The sequence below is a fragment of the Cyrtonyx montezumae genome, unplaced genomic scaffold, assembly GCF_038088225.1.
Source record: "Cyrtonyx montezumae isolate F1298 unplaced genomic scaffold, pur_monq_1.0 scaffold_30, whole genome shotgun sequence".
Taxonomy (NCBI): Eukaryota; Metazoa; Chordata; class Aves; order Galliformes; family Odontophoridae; genus Cyrtonyx; species Cyrtonyx montezumae.
The window spans coordinates 8885193-8903896 of NW_027072035.1; the positions used below are offsets into that span (position 1 = coordinate 8885193).

The 18704-nt window shown below is 40.3% G+C and overlaps 1 protein-coding gene across 1 annotated transcript in view; it reads left to right on the top strand.

Annotated features, from left to right (window-relative positions):
• The window catches only part of CAMK4 (calcium/calmodulin dependent protein kinase IV), a 142955-nt gene that overhangs the window by 62387 nt on the left and 61864 nt on the right, over window positions 1-18704 (top strand). The window contains exons 2-4 of the mRNA XM_065744144.1: window positions 663-741; window positions 14416-14478; window positions 15120-15202. Of these exons, the coding sequence (XP_065600216.1) occupies window positions 663-741; window positions 14416-14478; window positions 15120-15202 (225 nt within the window). The remainder of the gene's footprint in view (window positions 1-662; window positions 742-14415; window positions 14479-15119; window positions 15203-18704) is intronic.

The window sequence follows — 18704 nt, forward strand, 5'->3', positions numbered from 1 at the left end:
CCAGTGCCATAACTTTATATTATTAGTACGCTTATTTAGCTTGCAGTGGATCTTAGAAAGGACATGAAGGTCTACACCCAGCTTGTTTGGTTTTGCTTTGATCAAACCTCTTCAATTCCCACTGAATTAACCAGAGTCCTGCGTGCTCCGCCTGGTGCCATATTTGTCTATTTGGGCAACTGGACAGGAAGTACCATAAGACTTTTTTCTTTTCCTCTTTTCTATTTCCACTGCCATTGCTGCCTGTAGTGGTTGGCAAAATAAGCAAAGAACAATAAAAACCAAAAATTTGCCTCAGTAATTGTTGCAAATTGATTGCTTGCACAAAGAAAAGGTAAGGTCTCACAGATCAAGGGCCAGATTATGTTCCTTGCTATTTACAGTAATGTTCAGTGTGTGCAAACCAAAGCTGTGACAAAGAGGCACCTTGAGCATTTGCAGTTCTATTGCCTGAGTAATAACCGAAGTTCACTGGCTTCACAGAGAGCACTTTTCACTGTTTTATTTTTTGGTTCTATGTGTGGGGAAAAAATGAGGTATTTTTGTCCAGTGTGGGAAAAGTAGAAAATGTAGTTTCAGATAGGGAACTCGGTTTATTGACAAGATGTATGTGTGTACAACTATCCTTCCTTTTATTTTTTTATTTTTATTTTTTTATTTAGTGGGGCTACATCCATTGTCTACAGATGCAGGCAGAAAGGGACCCAGAGACATTACGCCGTCAAAAAGTTGAAGAAGACAGTAAGTGTTTTTTGTTTTGTTTTTGTTTTTACAGTTTTTTGTAGTTATTGTTGCTGTTCATTTGTTTTTCTTTTTTACTTTGGAATATGTTTGGGGTTTTCTGTTTTTCTTTCCTCTGGATATGGTTTCTTAGTGGGAGGGAATGGACTAGATTAAGGACCTCACTAACCCTTGTATTTTCAATAACTGGGCTTCGTCTGTTCCTCATAGTTAAAATAGCTTTTAGAAGTAACAATACTTCATTGTGAATCTCTTATCCCCATAGATCTTGTTTCTCTCTTCATCTGGTGTTGTCTGTACAGACCTTGATTTGGGGAAAGTGTTTTAGACAAAAATTTCTTTAGTTATGGAAAAGGAATTGGTTCTGTGTCATTCAAACTTTCTTTGATTACATATTGCTTTAGTATATTGATTTGCTCAAAATATAAATGTCGTTATATGATTTATTTTATTCAGAAATGGATTAAAAAACTGATTAACATTCAAGTAAGATTAAATATTTCATGGTGGCTTTTTCCACCTACAAAAAATTGCAAGAGGACCAGCTGAAGCATCACTTATTTTTAGAACTCCATATATATCACACTTCTACCATGGCTATTTTTTTGTGTTACAAAATAGATGGTGGAAGGCATGAAGAGAGACTGAAGAGAAGGGCATAGTAATGGACTGATAAACTTCAAGCAGCACAAAAGAAATGGGATATAGGGAAGAACTCTTAATGTTTCTAAGTAGAGAAGATAAATTTGGGGGGAAGGAAACAAACTGTGAGACACAGACATGATTTCTAATCATGAGTGGTTTTGATTCGATTTATTCTAGTTTTAAAGCATTCATTAGTCCAGACAGTTCAGTAGTGTTTGTGTGTAGCAATGTAATGATGGATGGGTAGGTGTAAACATGTCTAAATGCTGATTTGACTGGTGGTCTCTGTGCAACATATAACGAGCAGGTTCTACATGAGTGAAATGTTGGCATTAATTTGTCACCTCTGAAAGTAAGCCAAAGTTTAAACTGTCTTAAAAATTTAGATTTGTTTGCTGCATTTGAATTTGCATTTGGTCCGTGGGAGAAACAGTCCTTGCATTACTGGAGCCTTCTCTATTTATGAAAATGCAAAGAATTGAATTTTTAAGTTCTTATCAGTTTTCTATGCCTGTGATTCCTGTAACGTTTTAAGAATATACTTTATTACAATACACTTTCTGCAGTGCATTTTGAAGAAATGTATGACTTAAAATAGTTTATTTGCTTCTTTTTTAGTGTTTATAGAGATTAATTCAGGTCTGCCTGAAGGAGAAGGTGGAGAGGCTGAGGGCCATAAAGGATTGTGATAGGGAGACTGATTGGTGGTGCCGGTCCCTGTCGGCCCCGAGATCCTGGCACGCAGCTGAGGCTCCACACAGAGCATGTTGCCCCCTGTCGCCTTGCAAACAGGTGATAGAGGGGAATCGGCAGGCACAGTGTACCTACTGCAGTGAGCCCCCTGTCGTCTCCTACCCCTAGCAATACTAGTAAAGTACTGGAAGGGGTGGTGCTGTGGCAAAGGCACTGTAACCCTCTCCCAGAAGGGCAAGGTGATATCCACCACACAGTGGTGGAGCCCCTGCCCTGTTGTTGCCAAGCAGAGCACTGCAATTTGAGAGAGAAGGATGAGTGGAAACGGATACCGACTCAGCGAAGTGGGCGTCCCCTGTCCTGACCATCCTTGGCTCCCCAGGTGCCTCTGCAGAATAGGTTTGAGGCCCTGGAAGTTGAGGGAGAGATGAACGCAGGTGTGGAGGGAGGCCCACCAGTGAGGGTGCCTCAGGTGAAGCAGTCGCCCCCACACCTCAAGACTTCCTCCACCTGTAAGGACAGAAGGGTGATTGTCATAGGCGACCCCCTGCTGAGAGGAACAGACGGTCCTATATGTCGGCCTGACCCTGCCCGCAGGGAGGTGTGCTGCCTTCCTGGGGCACGGGTCAGGGACATTTCTAGGAGACTTCCCAGACTGATCTGCCCTTCTGATTACTACCCACTATTGATAGTTCAGGCTGGCAGTGACGAAGTCACTGATAAAAGCCTGAAGACTGTCAAGGATGACTTCAGGAGACTGGGGCAGGTAGTTGAAGGAGCAGGTGTGCAGGTGATCTTTTCTTCTATACCGTCAGTGGCAGGAAAGGATACTGGGAGGATCCAAAAAGCCCACCTCTTAAATAAATGGCTTAAGAGTTGGTGCAAACATAGGAATTTTGTTGGTTTTTTTTTTATCACAGGGCAGCCTACTCGGCACCTGGCATGATGGCTGCAGATGGAAGCAGCCTGTCTCTGAGGGGTAGGAGGATTCTAGCTGTGGAACTGGCAGGACTTATTGACAGGTCTTTAAACTAGGTATGAAGGGGGAAGGGGACGAAATGAGGGCTGCTGGGTCCGAGGGGGTAGTTCGAGGCTCAAAACAGAGCTTGCTGGGTGAAGAGAGTGGAGTTCCTAGGCATGGAGAGAGGCGGGGGGATGCTGCTTCCCTTGTGTCTGTACACTAATGCGTGCAGCATGGGAAATAAACAGGAAGAGTTGGAGGTCTGCATGCAGTCGCAAGGCCATGGTCTCATTGTGATCACAGAGATGTGGTGGGACAGCTACCATGACTGGAATGTTGTCATGGAGGGCTGTGTGCTTTTTAGGAAAGAGTGGCTGGCAAGGCGAGGTGGTGGAGTTGCTCTTTATGTGAGAAGCAGTTAGAATGTATTGAACTCCACTTGGGGGAGAGTGACGTAGCAGTGGAGAGCTTGTGGGTGAGAATCAAAGGGTAGGCTGGTAAGGGTGACACTGCTGTGGGTGTGTACTACATGCCCCCTGATCAGGAGGAGGAGGTTGATGAGGCCTTCCATAAGCAATTAGAAGTAGCGTCATGTTCCCAGGTGCTGGTGCTTATGGGGGACTTCAGTTACACAGATATTTGCTGGATGAGCAACTTGGCCAAGCACGCACAGTCCAGACGGTTCTTGCAATGTGCTGAAGACAACTTTCTGATGCAGGTGGTGGAGGAACCGACATGGGGAGGTGTGTTACTGGACCTTATTCTCACTAACAAGGAAGGACTTGTTAAGGAAGTAAAGGTTGGGGGCAGCTTGGGTTGTAGTGATCACGAGATGGTGGAGTTCAAGATCCTGAGTGGAAGGAGCAAAGCAAAAAGTAGGACTGCTACTCTGGACTTTAGGAGAGCCAACTTTGATCTCTTCCAGGACCTACTTGGAGCTATCCCGTGGTCTAGGGTGTTAGAAAGTAAGGAGGCCTGTGAGAGCTGGTCAGCATTTAAACAGCTCTTCTTCCAAGCTGAGGATCAGTGTGTACCTGTGAGCAAGGAATCAGGAAGGGGTGGCAGGAAACCTGCGTGGATGAGCAAGGAGCTCATGTGCAAACTCAAAGGGAAGAAGGTCCAGGTAGGCCTGGTCACCTACCTGTGTGACCTTGTGTAGGCAGCCTGCTTTGGCAGGGGGTTTGGACTCGGTGATCTGTTGAGGTCCCTTCCAACCCCTTTGATTCTATGAATTCACATTTCATGGTGATCACATTACTGCTAGTTCCATCACGTATTTGGTTCTGATTTTGGCAGAGTTATTGTAACAAAGGTTTTGTTTTTAAAATGATTAATAGTCAGGGAAAGATGGTAAGCAAGAAGGACATAAGAATATAGTTATGTATTCCACGGCAGAAATAGCTTAGCTTAATGCAGCCTTCACTATATCAGCAGTATGTTTAAGCAACTTAAGTGACTGAGCTGTTCCAGTGTAATCATATACTTTGTGAGGCTTTATTCTGCCATTAGAACAAGTGATATTACTGTATGACTGGGCTTATTTGTATAATTGAGGACATCACTGCAGATACTGTAACAATATATTGTACTTGGTGTCTGTGTGCCATGAGCTACTGTACCTGCCGTCGAAATTGGACACGTAATTATTACCGCAGAGGCAGGACTAACTGTGTGTTAGTATTCCCACAACAGGAGGTTGATATTGATATTTGCCTAGAGCCTGTCTCAGTAAAAATAGCTGTATGGGCCAAGTTATACACTAAAACGTTGATTGGCATAAGTTTCTAGTTGGCTTTTTTAAACAATTATTTAAAAAACCCACCAACAACGAAACAAACAGATGGCAGTTCAATTGCCAAGAACTTAAGGGAGAGAGAGGAAGAGCCTGTGACTGATACACAGTCACCTTTTCTTTAATTCCCTTTCTTAAATATATTTAAGGGAGCTGTGAGGAGCACGGGGGTTTAGAAGACAGGCTAATATATTGAAACAGCAAACTCTCAAATATTTCCATTCAAACTACCTGATTTTAAACACTGCACAGCACAGAGAAAGAGAAACCTGGTGAGAAAGAGTGTCCAAGAGAACAGAATGGGATCAGGAGGCAAGTGATCCAGCTTGCTGTGGAGGTAGCAGCAAGTGGTTTGTTGCTTGCTACAAGCACTTTAGAAATGAATGCTTTTTTCTCATGGGAGTGGCTCAGGTAAGAAAGAGATTATCCTTTTTGACTGGAAAAAAAACCCTAGAAAATGAAATGTTTAAAAACTTGAATTATTGGCTGTAATTTGCTCATATGCTTGAAACATAGAGTTGTATTAGCTACATGTTTTTCATTCTCTACTATGCTTAGCAGATTTTTAAACGTTAAAAAGGTTGTGGATTGAATCCCTTGATACCTTTGTGCAGAAGTCCATTTCACAAGGCAAAAAAAAAAAAAAAAAAAAAGTACAGAGCTGAAGTTACAAACTTGCAGTTGCAAATAAGAAATTAGTTTGCTTTTCATTCTTTCTGCATGATCCCCGTGTGTCTTCATGCTGGAAGAATGAAGAGATCAAATAATGTGTGCTGTTTATGGAGAAGCCCTTAATCTGAAAATGTTTGCTTCCTTCAGGTGTATTCTGAGAAAGCTAGGAACCTATGAACTGGGGCCAGCCTGAAGGCTGTCTCATTGTTTGAGCAGGTAAATACCATCCAAGAAATAAGGTTCGCTTCAGCTTTAAATTTCCTGCAGAATCTGGACAAATTGCTTAAAAAGTATTAGAGTATCACCACTGAAGAAAATAGGTGTCCACTCCTCTGTGGCTTCCAAGTTGAGACACAGAGGGGCTGCCTGTTTTTTAAGGGTACCTAGTTCTAACTGAAGTTATCTGGGAGCTGTTACTGCAGTAACATGCAGTAAAGCCACATGCTCTCAGGAAGGCAGAGTAGGATTCTGAGTCAGATTGTCTGGATTTTGGTGCTTCTCTACTCCCAGTTCAGCCCATGCTCTTGGCCAAGTTACCTACCCTTTGTTTCTGTTTTATCATCCATAATGTGGAAGTAATTTTTTCACAGTTATGCTTTGTAAGGTAGTCTAGTTGGTACTAGGTTTTAGTTGATACATATTTTTCTATAAGAGCAGCTAAGTAATATGAAATGTTAGAGCCTCTGTACCTCAGTAATGAGGCATCCAAGTGCAGAGACTACTTTGGAGAATTTCGTTTTGTTTAGTATGTAAGTGTCCTCTCTCATAGGGTTTGTGATGCTTAACTAGTGTCTTAGGTACTTAAGATCATTTTTATGAGGCAACGTTATTCAATACTTCAGGCAAGAAACAGAGCAACGCTTTTTAGACTACACATGCTGGCAATGGTTGTACTGAGATTAATCTAATTATACTAATCAATAAGACAATTTGAGAGATATTTGGTCTGTGGAGCAGACAGAAGTATGAACAAATGGGAAGATAACAGCCTTCCTGCCTGGATAAATGAGCATGGATGCCTGGATGGATAGCAAGGGCTGTATTCAAATATATTAGGATATGTATGTATGGAATAAACACCATATGTTCCTAGCTGTAGAAAGAATACAAAGAGTTGGGCTATTTTATTCTGAGTTGCAGTGAATTGTTGATAATAAGTGGTAGTCATGACTCTTGTACAGAAATTGGGCCTGTTATCCTGGAGTAGTGCTACTTTCGTTGAAGCTTTCCAATTGGATGAGAAGACAAGTGCTATAGATGTGTACTCTGAAAAAAGGAAAGTAGGGACCATGTATCATTCTTAGGGACTGCCAAATTTAGCAGGTAGGATTTCCAGTGACTTTTGGAAAAGAAGATGTGTTTATGGCTATAAAATAAAAATTTTCATCTGCTTCCACGTGACCTTGCAAGATTTTTAGCTTGAATGCCTGCTGCTTCAGTATTTCCCTGCTGCTGTAGAATCTCTGATGAGACTGTATATACTGGTCCCATGATGCAGGAACCATTAGTACTCTTGTTGAACTAGCATCTAGGAAGAACAGTGGTTTAGCTGAGTAAACTAGTCTACAGGAAAATTGAGAGACAGTTTCTGAGTTACCTTACTCGCTGTTTCAGTAGCAGTTACTAAAAAGTATTGATGTGTAATATTGTACATTTTTCCTTTTTTCTTTAAAGGAAAAATAATATTCTTATTTAACTCTATGTAAAAATAATTAACTACATATCAATACTCACCATTAAAAAGGTGTTCTTCTGTCAGACAATGCACACTCTTCTGTTATTTGTTCACACACATACACAAATGACACATTGCTTGATAGTTAATGAAAAATGGTAATTTCTTATTCATCATTCAATCTGTAGTGCAAACTATTGTATATTTGGATTGCTTTATTTTCCTTGGTATGCTCATTTTTAGTCATTTGTTCACACACAGTGTGATGTTTCTTCTGAAAGCTGAGTAAAATATTTCAGTTTAAATTATTATGAATATAGAAATAAGGCAGTACATCATAACTTTCTACTCTTTGTATCTGGTTTCCCATATACATAAGTGGAATCTAGCTTCCATCATCTGATTCACTTCATTCACAAACAAAATTGCTTTTAAATAAAATGTAAGCCCAATGAGTGCTGTGTGTAAATAAATATAAGAAAGTTCATCTTATGTAAATAACAAATGAAGAGACATCTGATTTTTTTTCTATAGTAAGTTGCCAATAGATTTTTGTTTTAGAAGCTGTGATATCAGACACCACTGAAAAGTCCAGTGAAACTTTTGCTGGAAAATAGCTTTGTAGTATGCTTTTGTAGTCCTCAGAAAGCTAAAAACAGCTTTTGTATGTATTTGCAAGACATCCTTCAGAAAAAGATACCACTCTAGAATTGAAAGAACCTGACCTGCACATATGAAGATATATTATGTCATCTACATTGCAATGTATTGTACTATATCACATTGCAGTGCAGATAAATCCAGCACTGGAGGGAGGGGAAGCCATCCAAAGGGACCTGGACAGGCTGGAGAAGTGGGCCTGTGTGAACCTAAGGAGATTTAGTGAGGCCAAGTGCAAAGTGCTGCACTTGGGCTGGGGCTACTGGGAGAAGAACTCTAGGAGAGCAGCCCTGCAGAGAAGGACTTGAGGGTCCTGGTGAATGAGAAGCTGGACATGAGTCAGTAGTGCATGCTCACAGACAGGAGGGCTGACTGTATCACGGGATGGATTAAAAAAGGGGTGACCCGCAGGGAGAGGGTGGTGACTGTCCCTCTCTACTCAGCTCTTGCGAAGCCCCATCTGGAATACTGCATCCAGGCCTTGGGCCTCTAGTACAAGAAGGACGCAGAGCTCTTGGAATGGGTCTGGAGGAGGACCACTAAGATGATCAGAGGGCTGGAGCACCTCTCCTGTGAGGAGAGGTTGAGAGAACTGGGCTTATTAGCTTGGAGAAAGGGAATCAGTTTATTTGGAGGTGTAGGAACAGCATGAAGTCTTACTGTATGCCAGATATCTGCATCATTTAGAGTAAAACTTAGCTTAACAAGCTTCAACTGTGTTTATAGCTTTATAAATTAAAATGAAAGAATAGGCAGGAAAATGTCAAGTGTCATTTTCTGAATAATCCTGTAAATGTCACTGTTTTGAACTAGGAAAAAAATCACACTTAGACTTATGCATTGTTCTTCTGTTTTATAAGTGTCTGTCTATGCAGCTTTGGGAGCTGCAGCACTATAAATAGTGAGTAACTGATACAAGCAGTTCATGAATGCCTAGCAGTCTGAAATACGTCTTTGCAAGTGATTCAACATTTATCAAACATATTTGCATAAAATAAATCTGTGTGTAAATTAATCAGAAAAGGAGATAACAGCAACATTATTCAAGTAGTTAGACTATGACATATAGTAAAGCTTGTTCTAACAAACATGTTACTTACTTAGAGCCTATAAAGAAGACAGATTATACTGAATTACCTGTGTTGTGCAAGCTGTTAGAGCACTGGGAACCTTGTAATTCAACCTTGTGTGACACCACCAAGTAAAGCAGGAAGATCCTTTGACCAGAGTCTGTGTGCTTTTAGAGAATATGGTTTGCCTCTGGCCTGCTTTATCCTTAAAATATTATATTGCAGTGTGGAGGATCTATTAATCAGATAAATCAGTACATTATTTATTGTTTATAGTCTGTACAATCCCATGAACTATCTGTGTTCATCTGATAGCTTATCCGCAAATGCATTGTGATTTTTTGACAAACAGAAATCTTGCTCCTTTGATGGAAAAAAATTACATTTAACATATTAACAGTATAATCATATACAGAAATGACATTTCATTTTCTTTCTTAAAAAGCTTGTACCATTTGCTTCTGCTAGCCCGTCTGATTTGTGTTTGCAGCCAGCACTTTTGCATACAAGTAGACCTTTAAGCACCAAATAAAACAAATACAAACAAGACAAATTCAGGCACATTAATGTAACTTGCAGTAGTTCCATGTAAGTGTGTGCAGTCTGAGGAATGTGCATCCATTGAAACACTGCAGATACAAATTAGAAGTGTGGACTTGTGTGTAAAGGAAGAAAATATTTGATGTAATAAGGAATAGTCTGTTTCATGCACTGATAATTATGGATGCTCAAAAACTTTGTCAGCAACCTACAAAGTGGGAACACCCTGCTGACTTTATAGAGGATACTGCAGGGCTGTGCAATTACTGCTGTGCTTTATTGTATTGTTTGATTTTGTTCTTCAGGGACTTTGTGTTCAGCTTGAATAGGGACAGAGCCAGAAGCTTAAAATACAGAAAATATTATTTTGAACTGTTTTTTTTTTTTAATGTATAATATTAGTCCAAGTACAAACGTTTGTCCCTTACAAAGAGAGAGCTGCTAACATTGCTGAGAAGGTCAAGGAGTGACCCATCCAGAACAGCCCCTAAAACATAGGAGGAACTCCTTATTTCAAGAACTCTTACTTTCATTCAAAGAGGGTCACATTAAAAATTGGATCATGTGAAATAATTATTAAATAAATATCCTAATTGGAACAAAGAATTATCCTTAGTATCCTTTTGTTCAGAAGGTTCATCTCTTTTTAATGATGCACACGCTGCTACACCAGTTACTGAATTTCACCTGACTAACTCAGAGAAATAGTCTGGATCTCATAGGAGAACAATTTTATTTTGCTGTGGGAATTTTATCATACCATTTTTATATTCCCTGAGATTTTTTATTACTTACAGAGAAGGCTAACATCCCTGTCTTGCACTGTTATGCAAACCAGCTCAGATGCATGTTTTCTGCCTTTCTACCCTGCTTTATACAGATGAAAATGTGTGCTCAGAAGTCATCTTTGGAGTGTTTAATCCTTGTCACAACAGAAAGACTTTATGCAAAGACATTCTTTGTGTGTTCAGGGCAGCAAATGTAATTCCTGTTATTCAGGACACACTGAAATCAAAAAGTAAAGCCCAAAACTGAGTAGAAACTGTGTATTTTAAAGGTTTTCTCTAGGAGATATATGTAAACTAATGCTTTAAACTTTTTAAAAGAAGGTAACCTGGTAGCCCTTTGCATACTTGTCACAGTTGGAAAGAGGCTTTCAGACTACCAGTGATTGTGCATCTCTGCTGGTGAATAGCTGTATTTGCGTATATTTTCTAAGAAAATAAAATGGTGTAGCTAGGAAGAGTAGTTAACAGTTAACACTATAAAGTCTGAGTTGAGGGGTTCTTTTATCTGAGGTGGTAGTAAAAATTATTTCTTAGGAATGCTTGTAACAGAGTGCAGTGGCAAGTCAGCTTTCATTAAAGATGAGGTGTAGGAGAGGACCATTAAGAATCAGACCTAGCTCTAGTCAGCGATGAGGATCCAGTTTGAAGATCCAGTGCTTTTAGACACAGTTTTAAAAACATAAATACCTAGTTCTAGAAAAGTAGGGGAAAATGCTGAGAAAATACTAGCACATGCAGTAATATTTTTAATGTAAATGCTTAAATGTAAAGTAAAGGATTTGGGGGATAATTTAACTAACCCACATTGGCAGATACTGTCTTAACTCTAATCTTGGCTTTGTGTAAAGTACTCTATTAATACTGTTAGCCCTATATCTGTCTGTCTGTCCACTATCTGGACATAAGAGTTCAGGTTTGAGTGCATTCAACCTGCTACCATTTGTCTGGGAATCTCAGGTATCACGGCAAAGCCACAATGCAGACTACAGAGAAGATAGGCATTTCAGTTAAGTGTCCAGGGTTCTAGGGCTACATTTTGCTCCCAGATTCAGTTTGGTAGATCTTTGCTGCTTTTGGTACTTTTCCTGGAAGAAGCTGCAACAGAATGAATGTTGAAATAACTTTGTCCTCTCTGTACTTTGTGTAAGAGAATGTAAGAATATAAAATTAAGTAAAAAATCAGTCTCTTCATATTAAAATGCTGTGGCTACATATGCTGCTGTTTTTACTCTGAAGCAGTCATATCATTTACACATGCTTGCTTGTGTTGTAAAATATATTCCTTTTGGCATTTTCTAGGATTTGGCATTCATAGGCATTTATATGTGACCTACTTACTATCCAACTCAGTACCTGAAATTTTTGGATACCTTTTTTTCATACTACCATTTGAAGAAGCCTAAATTAAAAAAAAAAAAGTGTGTCAGATTGGGATCTGGATCACTGGATCATAGAGGATTTCTCTACCTGAAACTGAGTCTCTAGTCTCTTCACTTAATTTACTGCTGCCAGCAACTTCAGAAAGAGCCTTTGTCATTTGTCAATACTGCTACTTAGTGCCAAAGGAAACATCCTTAGGATTTGGACAGGCACTTACATGCCTGCTGCCAGGCACACATGATGAGCAAACATTTTCAGAACTGAAGAAAATAAACTGCAGATTGTTCAACTTGTATGGGTCCTTTTCAAGTGGGTGAATTGCTCAGTCTAAGCAGCAGCTGTGCCTGTGGTCATGGATGTTAACTTTTCTGATTTGGTCTGAGGTGTGAAGCCCATGAATAGTTCCCAGGTGTGTGTTACTGCCTGGGTCACCAGAGCCACTGGCCATGTGTCAGAACCCTTCTTTTTTCTTGTCCCAAAGCTCGCTCTCTGAGTCATTTTTCACAATAAGGCTGACTTATCTAGGAGGTGAATGGTGAGTGTCCCTGTGTAGTGATCAACATCAGTTAGAACAGTTTTACATTTCAAAGCATTTCTTTGAAGATGTTTGCCTTCAAGAGAGGGTGACCAGGAGTGTTTACTGATGGAAGACCTGGCCCGTGACCAAATAACTCCAGTTTAGTATGGGAGACTGGGGCATTATACCATTGTATCCTGTGAAGATGGGATACAACCTGCCACCTCCCTGCTCCCTCTTACCTGCTGGCTTAAACTTTCAAGGCCTGTAAGATGGGGACAAAGGAATTCCTGCTGAGATCCAAAAGCCAGAAGCTATCGCTCCAAAAAGAGTGGACTTGACCACTTTGTACTTACAAGTAAGTCTGTACTATCATTGTTAGTCATCAGCTGAACAACACAACCTCCAACAACCCATCTCTACTGAAGATCAACATCTTAGATACTGGCAACACTAGAATCTGGCAATGCTAGAATCCCAGTGTTGACTATCTCTCTCTTTCTTTCTACAAAGACTTCTTGCTTTTAATTCCTGTCTCTTTTCTATCCCCCATTTTCCTTCCCCATCTCCCTAAGCAACTAGGATCTGTAATAAAACTGTTTGTGCTAACATTTGACCCATTGTATCTTAATCTCACTGTTGGGTGCACGTATATTAAATAATCTCCTTTCCCTCCTGTAGTTGGAGCAAGACAGCATGCCTTTGTGCCATGTGGGTGACCCAGGGGTGAGAAGTCATCCTGGGCCCAAGGAGGAACTTCTCAACATATGCAGCCACAGCATTTTATTAGATCCCAGCAAAGAATTTAGATATAAGCACCACTGTTTATCTCCCATTAGATATTCAAGGAATGGAGCATTTTGTTCTTTTAGTTTTCTGCTTCTCTGATGCTCTTAATGTATTGAAAGTCATTTTTGTGTCTTTTATTTTGCTCTCAATCAGAGCTAGTTAAAGCAGGTCAATCTCAGTGACTTTCAATAGATCCTGAGGGATCTCACTCTCAGCTTTTTTACACCACTGTCAGACCAGTGCAGAACTACATTGTTCTTGACTTTCATGTGTGCAGAGAGAATCAGACACTGCTTGCCCTGCAGTTCAGAGTGTCACTGATACCTGGATTTGGTGTCGCTGAAGAAAATAAAATAGTGAGAAGCACTTTCCATCTTTCAGGTGTTGAAAAAGGGGTAATTTTCTTAAGCATGTGACTTCATCATTAAGAATTTGAAGGTAATTTTGTACTCCTCTGAGAGATTTATGTAGCATTGTAGTTCCTTTACAATATAATATTTAAAAAAAAAAAGACAACAACCGAACAACAAAGCCTAGAAATGTTTGATGGAATGTCACCACTGAAGAGAAAGAAAGAAAAATCTTCTATCTCACATCATTTGTTTGACCAGTTTGGAAAAAGCTGGTGTCTTAACTTAACTTGATTCTCATGCATTTCATAACCCCTGAGATGAAGAGTGTAGTAGAAGAAAAATATTTATTTTCATCAATGTAGAATTTCTCTTGGTTTTGTCAAAATGTCTGCAACCATGATAGTTTCTTCATAAGTGTATTGATTACCTTAGCAACATAAAAAGCATGCATAAATTGCTTTCAAGCACTTCTTTTGTTTGCTTAGGTGTTCAAGTTCTAGGTTAGTTGCAGTTGTCTTTCCTGAAAGAAGTACTGCCCAGGTCCGCAATTCTTGTTATGTCTGGGTTGTTAAAGCTAGCAATTTGATAAGGGTAGAGCTAACCCTCTAGTAATGTAATAAGAGCCTGTGCAGAGGTAGGCCTGTCTGTCAGGTATGTCTGAAGTGAGCTGAAGCTAAACCTTATGCACTGCCTGTGGCTTAGGGCTGTTTAACTTTTGTGTCAGTTTTTTGTACTAAGCAGCTTGTTACTCTGCTTTGCTGTGCTCATCCTACCTGCAGAAAAGTACAGCTAGTGACCGGAGTGTGCCAAAAGGAAGCTATCTTAGCAAAAGTGGAACCATCCTAAGCAGTGGTAGACAAGGGCAAAGACTGAATAAAAATAGAAATTTTAGGAGTTTACTAAGATATCTTTTCTGTAGTCTACGTGATTTATTTTTGATCGTGTTACAAGATGCCAATGTTTTTTTCTGTTACACGATCTGTCTTGTGGTGAAGGAAAACTGATTTTTGTATCTCACCTCATTGTTATCTCCCAGTAGACCTAGAATTGCTGTTTGTACTTAGTTTCCTATGATAAACATATCTGTGGTTAATAAAGAAATAAATTGTTTACCTATTTTTCCTCCTTCTTTTAACCAGATTGACAAGAAAATTGTTCGTACAGAAATTGGAGTCCTTCTTCGCCTTTCACATCCCAACATTGTAAGTTCAGTCACATTTCATTCCATGTCTTTAAAAAAATAAATAATAATCTTTATGAGAGCTCCACATTGACTACTGTTGTTCACTTACATGGACTTGCAGGAATCTGAGTTAAAACTTTGTGTCTTCATTAGCAGTTCATTATGCAAGTCTGTTGAATTATACTTTAAAGTAAATTATTGATGTTCTCACAGAATTGAGTGAGAAACTGTGCAAAAGGAGCTCTGTGAAGGATAGGAGGATTTTGGTGGAAATTCGTCTTACTCTAGAAGATTGACAGAGGGGTGCTGACAACCACTAAAGAAAGCAGGTTCTAAAACTGCTGTATTCTGTAGAGATTATGGTGGTGTGAAGAGTTTGAAAATAACCACAACAAAAATAAAAAGGAGGAAAGCAAAAGGGGTAAAGGTAGCCAAAAAAGAGAAGGAAAAAAAAATCCAAACCAAATAAAAAACCAGCAAGGTTGTGAGAATATTTACAGTAATTTGCTTGACTGCAAAGTAAAGGAAACATTGACTTCAGTGGATGTCATCCTCTACATTATTTGCTAGGGTCTTTGTCTAGCTGTTAGCACTAGATATGCTCTACAAGAATAAAAATATGAATCTTATGATTCTGTGATTTTCGTTGTCTTTTACCAGATAAAACTGAAGGAGATATTTGAGACCCCTACAGATATCAGCCTTGTTCTGGAATTGGTCACAGGTGGAGAACTATTTGACAGGTAAGCTGTCTTTACATACCACAGTATATATTTCCTGGGGTGTTATGGTCCTGTTTTTGGATCTGCACATAATCTGTGTTTTAGTAATTACTGGAGTTATTTTGTCAACATACAATTTCTTCACATGAAACTAAATCTGCAGGGGCTAGTTGCAAAAACAGGTTTGGAAATCTGTATTTGAAAAGTATTGGGAACGTTTTTTTTTTGAAGGATTGCATGAGTTGAGAATGGAATAAATTGATAGTAAATTATGAAGAGCTCATACTGCACAGGGAAAGTGTTTAGAAGGTGTATGGTGTCAGTGTGTGCTGGAGCAGTTAGAAGGCAGGTCATAATGAAAAATGGTAGGTGGTAATCAGCCATCCAGGAAGGCTATGTTATGTCAGATAAAAAGTTGATACGTGGAATAACAAGAAAGACACACTATTTGAAATTCATTGGATTTATAAAACCAGTCATCTTGTTAAAGCATCTCTGCAAGATAGCTGTTGAGTTCTTGTCTTAGTTTCAGCTAGGACAGAATTTTTTTCTTCAGAATGTCTGGGACCATTGCAAAAATGGTAGGAGGAGAAAGAGACAGAAACAGCCGCCTTTCTCCTAATGTTGAGTGAGCTGCAAGATTTGTGAGAAGATTCTGACTGTCATCCAGATGAGCCTTCTGCCACTCCTACTGAGTTGATGGAGCTGGTAGGCTGGACTTAGCAGACAGTGAAGCCATGCAGCTCGGATCTCTTTCTTGGGAAAGTGGCATTGACAAAACAACTGGAGAAGGGTCACAGCCTTTTGTCCTGTGGCAGTGCCTCTTGTCGGCTGTGAGAGAAAGATATCCCATCAAAGAAGACCTCGTGTGTAATCCAGGGAAATGGACCACCATGGAGAAGGGTATCCAGTACTGGAGGGAAGTAGCTGCAGTAGAGATGGTATATGGAATTCACTTGGACAATAATAGCAACTCCCAAGATCTAGATGACATAGTAATGTGCATGACCTGTGTGGTGAAGAGCTGTACAGAGTGAGCCACCATCATATGCCAGCACCCTGGCAGGAATGAAAGGAAGGGTAATGAAAGACCAACAATGGATAAAGTGACTAGCCTACTTTGGCAATGTGAAGATAGTCTCTCTTCCTCCCTGTAAGCCTGTGTCTCAGCTGTAAAGAAGCTGGTTCAGCCACTTGAAGAAAATGGGACTGAAGTTTCTCCACTTGTACAAACGAATATGTTATCCTTCAGAAGTAAGCGTTCCTCTGCTTGATGAAGGGGATATAGTGAGTACACGCTGTGTGCCATGCTGCGGTTTAACCTGCGTGACTGTGGAGAAGATATGAGGAAGTGGGGTGAAAAACCCATCTCAGCCCTACGGGCATGGGTACATGATTTGCAAGGAAAAACAAACACAAGAGAGAGTGCTTCCAGGAAAATGGCAGTTCTGGTTTATAGAGTGCAGTTTTCCAGACAGAGTAAATGATCTGGTCTTGTTTCTGTTGTTAACAGAGAGCCTTCTAGTTCTCATAAATGAGAAATGATTGACAAACAGAATAACCAGAACTAGAGGAGCCCTGCCTCCAGCCAGTTGGAAACAAGGGAAAATTTGGTTTATTGAACTATGTAGATTTGATGGCCTTGCACATCAGAACCACAGAAGTAAGATGCTATGGTGGACACACTCCATGGTGTACTCTAATGCCATAAAATTAGAAAGAGAAAAAAAAAATGTGTATCTCTGGAGTGCCAGGAGGATTACAAGAGTTAACTTTTGGAGACTGAAGTAAGCCTAACTATAAAGCAATGGCAAAAGCACCCCATTTTAACTCACCCAGAGACTCTGCATCCTTAGTGTAGATTGTTTCAGGTGAAGATACTTCAGGGACCCAAAAAGGTATCGGTGGGCTTTCAGTATAGCTGTCTTGGAGATGGAAGACATTAAGTAGTATCTATCTTGCCTGGTCTTTCACTGGATCCTTCTGTTGTGGGACTGCTAAGAAGAAAAGCAGGTGCTAATCTCCACTACAGTGGTGCACCAGTGCTAATATCACACTAACCAGGACTCCCTGGTTCCCATTCATCAGTTGATCCATCAACTGGAGAACCAAGGATTAATCAACTCCTTGCTCACCCTTCAGTAGTTTCATATATCCAGTGCACTCTTCCAGTTGAGAGTGAAGGCTAGCAGTGAACTACCATGGCCTGAGTGGTCATACTGCTTCTAAGCAGTGCTGTGACAGGTGTGTTAGACCTTCAGTCCTGTGAGCAGTGACTGAAGTAACTGGGGCTCTTTAGTATGGGGAAGAGAAGGCTGAGGAAAGACCTTATTGCTCTCAAGTACCTGAAATGTGATTGCAGCAGGAGTGGGGTTGGTCTCTTCTCACTGGTGACATGTGTCCGGACAAGGGCCTCAGGTTGTGCCAGGGAGGTTTAGGTTGGGTATCAGGAAAAGCTTATTTACAGGAAGGGTTGTTAAGCACTGGAATAGGCTCCCCAGGGAGGTGGTTGAGTCACTGTCCATGAATGTATTTAAAAACCATCTGGATGTGGTACTCAGGGAAATGATTTAGCAGTGGGTTGTTAAAGTTAAGAGTAGTATGGTTAGGTTGTGGTTGAACTTAATGATCTTGAAGGTCTTTTCCAACCTGAACAATGCTATGATTCTGTGATTCTGTGAAATCCTTCTAAAAGCTAGTTTTACCATAAAGTAAGCTCAGGTGATTTGCACAGGAGATCCAGTTCTTAGGAAAAAAAATGGCAAGATGAAAATAGTCAGATTCCCAGGCATGTGCTCAACAGCTAACAAAAAGGAAACACAAGCTTTCCTAGGTGTTGTGGGTTTCTGGAGAATGTGTGTTACAGATTACAGTGTGATTGTAAAGTGTAAAGTTTCCCAGAAGAAGAACAATTTCATGTAGAGCCCTGAGAAACAACAAGCCTTCGGACAAGTGAGATAGGAGATTGTTCATACAATAGTCATTGGTCCAGTCAGGACAGGACAAGATGTAAAACGTGCTCTACACTGCAGCTGAACAGAGTGGCCCCACTTGAAGCCACTGTCAGAAAGCCCCAGGGGAGACTTGAGGTTGCCTCCTAGTGTTTTGGAGTCAAGGATACAGAGGATTCAAGGCCTGCTATACTCCCCAACTGAAAAAGAGGTATTGACAGCAAATGAAGAGGTTCACGTTGCTGTGGAAGTGGTTAGTACCAAAGCACTGCTCCTTTTGGCACCCCAACTGCCTGTTCTGGGCTGGATGTTAAAAGGGAGGGTCACTTCCACACATGACGCAACTGGTCCTACTTGGAGTAAATGGTTCACGCTGATCACACAACAGGCTCAAATAGAGAATCCTAGTCATCTAGGAATCTTAGAAGTGATTAGGGTCCATCTCAAAGACAAAGATTTCAAAATATTTCCAAAAGAGGAGGTGACAGAGAGGAGAATAGGCTCCACTATATACTATACTGCCAGAAGATGAGAAGAAATATTCCTTGTCTGATTCCTGTATGATTGTGGGG